Here is a 9,231-nt window from a genome sequence, read left to right as displayed (position 1 = left end):
TCATGATAATGAATTACAACAGTGCCAAAGACAGAGGCTATTGAGTAGGATATAATATAGCTGGGAAACATTTGTCTGAATCATGAATGATGTGAATGAGTGTCATTGATCATCTGATTGTAAAATTGTATATTCAGCATTGAAGGTAAACATTCAATTACTCATGAATTGGGTTTCTTTTTCATTTTCTACATGGCAATCTGTTTTATGTAATAACTGCTGTTAGACACAAAACAAAGAAACACCCATTTTATTAAAGCTATTTTTCTATTATTAATGTCCTTTACAGAGATGGATACAGTATGGATATGGGTAGAGTCAAAATGGGTATTGTGAAGTACTGCAAAAGAGTGGTAGTTTTGGTTAGGTGTTAAGTAGCATGTAGTGTGTACCAGGTCTTTAAAGTGTAGATACAAGGGCTCTAGGAAGGCTTTTTATCACCATGGAAACAAAATTTCTCACGTGGGAACATTCCAGCACTCTGAGCCTGGCCCAGATGTGAGACTCCAGCAAACTATCATGCATCATTCATGTAGCCATGTTCTTGACAGGAAAGTGGGCTTAGATGGTTTGATTCTAAGCTGTAGCTGCTGGGGGTCAGCCTGCTTGTTGATGGAAAGGATACATAGCGTAGTCATAAATTCAGCCTTGTACACCACCCAACTCTTGCTTTTTCTTCAGGAAGACAGTCCTCAGAGTCTGTTTGTGCTTACAAGCCTCATCCTCTCAGCCTTTTGTATCCTCTGCAAAAGGATTCTCACTGTTTCCCCTATCTGTCTACACTAGTCTCTGCCAGGCGATTGTTCATGATTCCAAGAGCACCCACCCCTCCCAAGAATCCATTCTGACATGAACTGGAGCTGGACTGGCGCGGTTGCCCGATGGCCATCTCTGAGAGCTGTTTCTGCATAATAGCCAGATTCACCTGGGGAAAGGGGAAAGAGACAGAGAAATCAGCAGTTGAGGATATATTTGCTCTCTGTGTTTGGAAGTGATACATGCAACCTGTGAAGCTTTGTGAAACCAGAATTAATACAATGTGTTGGGGGCAGACACGCCTGTTTTCACAGGTGTGACATACAGGCAGTAGATGGTGTTTTTCCTCTCCTTTGGTGTGTGGATTTAAGTGAACAAAGATGACAAATACTGAACAAGTGTGACTGACAGAAATCAGATTTACTCTCCTACACACCTACCTTTCCCTTTCATTTTTCAATCTACAAAGCAAAGTGTAGAGAATGTACACAACTGATATGTAATGATGTTTTATATGTGTTCAGTCACTATTAAATCAAATGAGATTGAGCTACTTTACATACACTTATGTGTATTTCTAGCCATGCTAAGGGCATGGCAATGTCAGTCCACCACTTTGGTCCAGAATGAAATATCTCAGCAACTATATGGCTTTTGTGAAATTTTCTACAAACATTCATAGTCCCCAGAGGACAGGGTGTACTGACTTTTGTGATCCCCTGACTTTTAGTTTAGCACACCATGGAGTTGACACTGTTGTTTTGAGTAGAAGATCTTGAAAACATATTACATAAATTGCCATGAAATTTGGTTCAGTCCTTCATGTTCCCCTCAGGATGAATTGTAATAACACTGGTGATCACCTGACTTTTCTTTCAGTGCCATCATCAGGTAAAAACTGTAATTATGTCCAATACTTTGGTTTAGGCTCAAATACCACTCTCATCAGCCTAAGCTGTACTTCATCTTAAATGGTAATTAGCAAAGGTTTGCATGCAGACACACCAAAGTATACGAGTGAACATGGTAAACATTATTGTCATTATGAGCAGCTTAGCATGCTGATGTTAGCATTTAGCTCAAAGCACCACTGTGCTTAAGTACAGCTCCACAGAGCTGCTAGCTACAAAGTCCAATGTTATATATTCATATTTTATGTATGAATTATATTATAAGTGCTGTACAAAGCATTACACAGCAATTCAGGTATCTGGAATTACAGACCTCTACAGACAGACAGGGCATTACCATGATTTGCAGGTCAATTTGGTGTCAATCGACACACTGTAACATGAATGCCTATTCCCTCCTCCATCCTGCCAGGGCATATAAGGCTCTGATGTTATCAGTCAGTTCTGATGCTGAATCAAACTTTAGACATGTTGCTCCTTTGGAGACCACATTGTGATGGTTTTTGTGTATACCGTATATGGGAAATATTTGTTTTTATGCATATGCTGCAGAAAACAAGGCTATAGCATCATTTGGATTTATTTCTCTGGGAGAAGGTTGTTTTAACATTACCTGCACTGTTCAGTGATTTCAGTCCCGTCTGGAGCGCATTCAGTATGTAGGTAGTTTTTTACCACAATTACCTACTATTTTTTGGCAAATTTGTTGGTCCTCCTGTAATTTAAATCATTTAAATCCCACTCAGAGTGATGTCCTTGTAATTTAAAGTGGATCTCAGATTTTTTTCTTTTGTGGAAAGAGATGCTAGTCCTTCTGCTTTATTTATCAGCTAATTGTGAAATTTGACTTTTGTGTGAAAATGGAGTAAATGAAAACTGTTTGAGAGCTGGTATCAGCATCAGCAGAGTCAAGTATACGGGCTTGTACAGGTTTGTTGTACTGACCAGTCTCAGAAGTGAGTGCATACAGTTATGCTAAGCCCTGAGAAGAAAATGTCTTAGTCACTACCTGCACTGCTTAAAGCAAAGTAAACTTTGTCACACAGTACTCGAGTGAGTTTTTAAAACAATTAAGGGTCGTAATGCTTTAATTTATAAGGCTGACAGTTAGTTTGGTACAAATAAAAAGCGATTAGTCAGGAGAAGATGAAAGCTTTTGCCAGTGTTGGACTTATAGTGCAGGCATAAGGCTATTTTCTGTAGGCAGTACCAGTGTAAACTCGATTCGCATTGAACTTGCAAAAGTATCAGTAGAAACTATTCAGTCATTCATTTTGGGCCAGCACTAATCTTCTGTAAATGTAAGTCCCACTGAAAGATATCGATATCTGCTCCATGTCTGTGTATCAGTGTCTTTGTTTAGTTTCTGTGTTACTGGTCTGATGTTGGTTTTATCACATCATTGCTATGGCATCAAACCATTTAGTATTTTCTCAGTCAAAACCCTCAGGCTCTTCAATCAGAATGATCATCAGGTGCGAAAATCCATCTTTTTAGAGTTCAGAATAATCCTTGGGTGACTCACACCACTCATTCCTCTCGTCTCAACAGTCAGGTAGCAGTTACGGAAATGTACGTACAATTGACACCTCTAAGTGTCTATTAGGGCTGTTGAAGGGGTGATAACAATGCAGTATGGCCTTTGGTATTCAGAGAAATTTTACACATATTATTTTCAATTACTACAGAGATTTTATTATGAGTTTTAATAATAATAAGTATACACATGTCATCATATGATATGTTTCATGTATGTTATTGCTCATGAGGAATCTGCATTGACAATTATGCTACCATAGAGCATTAAAAATTCAATAAAGCTTACAATGATAGAGATGACTGTGACCGGCGTGAAGGAGTTAATGACTGCAGAAGGCACGATTACAGGGAAACACGGTTACTGACTAAAAGTTCTGTCTGTTACTCATCTTAGCAGTTAAATCAAATTATTCCTAGAATTAACTGAATATATTGCGTGTAATAACACATGTGATTACATTAAACATGAAATGTCACATAAGTTTTCAGCCACAGCCTACTCTAACCCTGCAGCCTCACCTTGTTGGCTGCTAAGAAGTCCCTCATGGAGATCATCTCCCCAGACATCCTGCGCCCAAGGTCAGTCTCGCTCTCGTTGATGGCGTCTGTCTCAATGGAGGGATTTCTGCGGGTACGCAGATGACCTGGGGCCACCACATTCCGTCGGGGGTGCCGATGTGGGTGGTGACCCCTCCTGGGAAAACAGCAGCGGCAGGGGGCTTCCAGCCTTCTTAGCAGCCAGTTGAGGACCTGTTTGATGACGATCGAGATGACGTTGAAGAGAGAGTAGATGCAGCAGACGCCGGTCAGAATGAAGAAGAAGTTGCCGAGCCGATATGCAGCTGTTGCATGGCCCTCGTAGACGACCTGTTGACTGCTCACCATATCTCCAAAACCGATGGTGCTGAAGGCCACAAAACAGAAGTAGAGCGAGTCCAGGTAGCCCCAGCCCTCGGCTGCCGAGTACATGAGCGAAGCACAGCAGGACACCAAGATGGCTGCTGCCCCTAGAATGAGCATGACACAGTAGACTGAAGGCTTCCAGCCAACCAGATCCTCCCCTTTTCCTCCTCCACCTCCCGCTGCTCCACCTGCTCTGTTTCCCTCAGAGACTTGCCGGGCATTTTGTGGGAGCAAAGCCTTGTTATGGTGTCGTTTGTGACAGGACTTGAGGACAACAGCGATGACGGTGATGACACGCTCCAGAAACAGGTTGAAGAAGAGGATGGTAGCTGCGCAGCCAAGCAGACCATAGAACATCAGGAAGACTTTTCCTCCAATGGTGGCAGGAGTGGTCATCCCAAATCCTGGGATACACACAAAAAATATTTTGTAATAAGTAGACAAATACACAGTAAAACCGGTATTTGTATTTGATCTGCAGCATGATGAATTGCCACTGTGCCACAGGCACGCTTCTTGTGGAGGATTTGATTGCCTCCACATTCAAATTGGTTTTCCAGGTGCTAATTGAACTTGAGTTTTCTTCCAAACACGACGATAAAGCCAAATGAGCTCGATTTTATAGACGTGTTTTTCTTTTCTTCTTGTTTCTGAAGCCCAGTTAAACGTGATGTTGCTCAGTCGTTTAACCTGTTTATAAAATCTACAACTCATGAAAGAAAGGAGAGAAAATATCGTGCTACTATGTCAGTATGACATCTGTGTCAGGATGGCTATGGAACAAAAGCTGTGAACATAGTGGGTGTTAATGTGGGTGCCGAGTTTTGCAAAAAAAAAGTCCTGATTTGTCCTCCTAAATGTGACTTCACTCACCAAAGAAAAATATTTAAACCAGTAAACTGTCTTTTTGGGAAGTATGCTTATTCACTTTCTTCCTAGGAGTTAGATATGAAAACTGATACTTCTTTTGTGTCTATATGGCAATAATGGCCTTCATCTAGCAGCCGGTTAGCTTAGCTTAGCACAAAGACTGGCAAACCGGGAAACAGCTTGCTTGGCTCTGTTTGAGGGTGAGAAAATCATTTGATGGAGTGGAGTGAGGGAAATTCACCATCACCCTCTCTATCTCTTCAGACATCTGGATTCAGAGTAATAAATAAGGTATTACAGCATACAATATCTGTGCAGGAGTTTACAGCAATTATGATGCAATGACAATACAGCTGTCATTTGTAAGATCAGAGATATGATGCAATCTTGTTACAATTAAAGATCAGTGGGTGCATTCATACTGATACTTATAACAGCCAACCCATACTTGTAATAGTACAGTCAGTAGTAGGGTGTGATATGCCAGAGCATTTTGAAATTGTCTGCAATTCATAGGTTACTTGAGAGAAAGATGTGATGAAGTTTGTGTTTAAAAACCAGGATGTTGTCTTTACTACATAGTCAGAGGTTGTATGGAAAGTGCACAAAGGCTGCTAGTACAGCTACAGCAGAGGAAACAATTTCTTTTTAATTGGCAAATAATCTTGGAAATCATCAGAAGCTTCAGGAATCAATGGCTCAATCTTGCGGTCACCCCTCTTTGTAGGCCACAATCAGGGTAAAAAAAATAAAAGTCTACAAGCGAAATTAATTAAGTTGTGTAAAAAGCGATAGGTTAGGAAACTGGCTTGACAAACCCCTGGTCCCTACCATCCCTCTGATTTAAATGGTGATGGCCATCCCAGTCATCTAATCAGAGGCCCTTTCAAACTGTCAATAATCAAAATTCATTAATTCACTCTACACAAATATGTTGAATGGCTCTAATCTATCAGATACTGAGAAGAAAAGAAACTGTAGGATAAAAGCAGAGTGTGCAAGTACAAATCAGAGGTATCAACAACAAAAGATTGTTGTCACTGTGTAACAGTGCTATTGCCTAGAAGGATGACTCTGTTCTGTCTGTCATACTGACACTGGCACCTCTAGTGCTCCCAGACAGTCCTGTGTTGAAATGGAGAACAGATTGTCAGGGACAAACCTTGCTCTGAAGCAGGCATTATTTTTTGTTGAACCCAAAGAAACAGATTGTAGGTACTAAATCAAAATCACAAGTGTCACAAAACTGATGCTGCTTAAAAAACAAACATATGCATGTTCAGAGAGGAGAACTTGTCAAACACAGGTGTAACTAATTTAATTAATTATATCTTCATTCTGTTCAGCTGTTCTACAGCCAGGGCTATGGTGATGTCTATGCTGGATCATAGTGTCTAAGAATACGGGAGAATTTGTTTGTATTAGTGACACAGTGAGTCACATTGTAGGGAAAGCAAAGAGGCTGTAATCACACAAATCGATTTCTAACGAGTACGTTTTCAGTAAAATATCTTAAAGCTGACTGAGAAACTTCATTTTTAACACCGTTTTTAAATGCCTGTCTCTTCGTCTCACCAATGGTTGATACCACAGTTCCCACGAAGTAAAAAGCGCCGGTGAAGTCCCACCGAGGTCTGATTGTGTCCACACGGATACCGGCTACGTTCGCCTCCTCGTAGTTCCTGAGGAAGTTCTTCAGGTCCTTCTTACTCAGGTTATACTTCTGGCTGAAATGATCGAACCTCTGCGCCCAGCGCTCCTTAGCCTCTCGTTCTTTCGGCTGCTCCAGTGCTGAGAAAACTACGGCCCCACAAAAGAGATAGATGATGATGAACAATGCCAGGAGCAGAAACCTGGCGTTATCGTCGTTTATTGGACTGGAGCCGCAGCAGCAACCGCTCCTACATGCCATTATGTTGCTGTTGTCACCGTGGTGCAGTTGAAGTGAAGGACCTGTGGCATGGTGGTCTCGAATAAAACGCACAGTCCGCGGAAGAAATGTTAAGAAGAGATATATAATTTTTTTCTTATTTTTTTAACAACAAAACAGTCCTGCGCAATACAATCGAATGGTCAGGTAGTCTATAATCAAGTCGTTTAAGGCTGCGGATTCGGCATTTTGCGCATGAGAATCTGCACAATCAAAAGTCCAAATCGTTCAGCCAAACGCATCCTTTGACTACTTAGTTCATGTCCACCGATTGTACTCTTAAGTCTGGGTTGCCAAGATGCTCAGAGAGGAGGAGAGATTCGCACCGCAACCTGTGGATGGAGGGAGTCGTGCTGCTGTGCTCTGTGATCCTGCCTCTGCGAAGAAGTCTCCACCCCAGAGCGCGCGTTTTACGCACCGTGGATTGACCACCATCATAAGGGTGAATTTACAGTGTCATCACCGTATGCAAAGTCTATCTTGACAAATCTGCTAATTCCAGAAGTAATTTCCCCGTTTCAACTTTTAAAAGGCACCAAAAGAGCCTTATCTGCTAATGAGTTCCCAAATCACCTGAAAATGTTTGACCTGACCCCAACTTTGGAGGTTTGATTCTGACAATATAGCGCGCGTTTGCATAGTGAGATCAATATCACTTGACCTTCCCGAGCTCTGATGAGGGATTCATGCTCCTGTCCATGCTTACCCGGGGACGATGTGAGCAAATGTCAAAACGGAACAACGGTTCGAAATAAATTATTCAGGATCACAGGGACAACAAAAAAAGATATTTGTAAAATTGGGGATTTAACATAATGATGACGCGTGCAAGGCCATTTCAGCACCATGGACTGAGTGGTAAGTCACACTCTCCTACGTTGTCCTGGTCTAAACTTACAGCATGTTTAACATTATTGTAAGATTTAACTGGTGACTATTAAGTCTTTGAGTCTGAAATATCTTTTTTGTTTTGTTTTGTTTTTTGTAATATCAAGTACTTAGTTTGCCAGAGCTACTTCAAAAACATTAATTTAACCCTGCTCAAAGCAAGCCAAAAAGTGTTCACTTAACCAGTTATTAGCATTTTGTACACTTTAACATTACACACACAGAACCCCATATAGTGTTACTGCAATATTTTCTCTTCCAGTCTTTTAAAGGGAATTGTAATAGAAGATGTGAATCACTGAAAGTCTACTGCTACTTGATGCATATAACATATTAAGAATTCTGAGCATGTAGCAAAGCATTACTTTTAAGTAAAAAAATAATATATTCAGAATATTTAATATAATAGTTCATTATATCAGCTGACACAATCTGAATTAAATTGAAACAATAATAGATTACCAAATTAGAAAATTTGGACATTCCCTTACTGACAGGTACAGTACCATATGATGAAGGTATGACAGATGGTGAATATTATCATTAACAACATTTAAATACAGTATTTATAGCTTAGTAACTTGATTATAATTGTATACATACCTTGGGTTATTGTTAAATCAACACTACTTCATGACTACATTTCCTAAGGACCCCAGGTTGATCAATGGAAATAATTTTCTCTATGTCCTACATCTGGAATTATTGTTGTGCAACATAATAACTACCTGCCTTTGAATGGCGGCTCATTAGCTTAGACTGTTCCCAATGATTTTTCCTGGTTGTGGGCTACAGCAAGACAGGATTTTAAAATTACTGTACGTGGATGCAGTTCAGTCTTTCTCTGCCATGCAAGGATTGTAAAGTTACTTTGTAAATGAGATTTTATTCTAAAAGGGAATCCCTCTTACAAATGATAAGATCAAAACATACAACCTCTCTGATATTTGCAAAAGCTTCATGTTCACAAATATTGATTTGGAACTCCTTTGTCATATTAGATTCATACATACAATTAAGAATGAGGGAAAGGTAAATAGTTGAAGGCAATAACATGGGGCAGATTTATTGTAGGACAAGGACATTTATGAGACACTGGACAAATACAAGACAAAAAAGGGGACAGAAAAGTAATATTTTTTCTGAACAATTAACAGCATGAAGGTTGGTAGTTATACATAAATTAGATAAATAATACATTTTGCAGATACAAGAAGTCGGGGTGCAACCAGTGCAAGTTAGGAGCCATTCTAGTCATTAAACATAAGGGAGCATTTGATAAACACTGATAAAATCATACACCAGTGGAAGTAAACAATCAAGTTGAATATTTACTCTGTATATGACTCATAGCATGTTTACAGCCACATTGTGGCTGATTTTATAGACTGGTTAAAATCCATTCCACACAGAAAGGTACTGATATTTCAATGG

General features: G+C 40.0%; 1 protein-coding gene across 2 annotated transcripts; it reads right to left on the bottom strand.

Annotated features, from left to right (window-relative positions):
* Positions 1-234: 234 nt before the first annotated feature.
* On the bottom strand, positions 235-7,305 carry kcnk13b (potassium channel, subfamily K, member 13b). Of its 2 annotated transcripts, XM_040125009.1 has the most exons (4): positions 6,555-7,305; positions 4,089-4,513; positions 3,726-3,956; positions 235-925 (listed from the first exon to the last, which is right to left on the bottom strand). In XM_040125009.1, the coding sequence occupies exons 1-4, from the start codon at positions 6,889-6,891 to the stop codon at positions 770-772; spliced, it is 1,149 nt and encodes a 382-aa protein (XP_039980943.1). In that variant the 5' UTR covers positions 6,892-7,305; the 3' UTR covers positions 235-769. The 2 variants fall into 2 exon arrangements, with proteins under 2 accessions (XP_039980943.1, XP_039980942.1); XM_040125008.1 differs by having other exon boundaries at positions 3,726-4,513; positions 6,555-7,304.
* Between the last annotated feature and the right edge of the window lie 1,926 nt (positions 7,306-9,231).

Source organism: Xiphias gladius, chromosome 4 (assembly GCF_016859285.1).
Source record: "Xiphias gladius isolate SHS-SW01 ecotype Sanya breed wild chromosome 4, ASM1685928v1, whole genome shotgun sequence".
Classification (NCBI taxonomy): domain Eukaryota; kingdom Metazoa; phylum Chordata; class Actinopteri; order Istiophoriformes; family Xiphiidae; genus Xiphias; species Xiphias gladius.
This window is presented reverse-complemented; position numbering and strand designations above follow the sequence as displayed.

Coding starts and splice junctions, on each gene's coding strand:
- kcnk13b (XM_040125008.1), bottom strand. CDS start 6,891: ATGGCATGTAGGAGCGGTTGCTGCTGCGGCTCCAGTCCAATAAACGAC. Junction 4,514..6,554: donor AACTGTGGTATCAACCATTG/GTGAGACGAAGA, acceptor TGTGTATCCCAG/GATTTGGGATGACCACTCCT. Junction 926..3,725: donor ACTTCTTAGCAGCCAACAAG/GTGAGGCTGCAG, acceptor CCCTTTCCCCAG/GTGAATCTGGCTATTATGCA.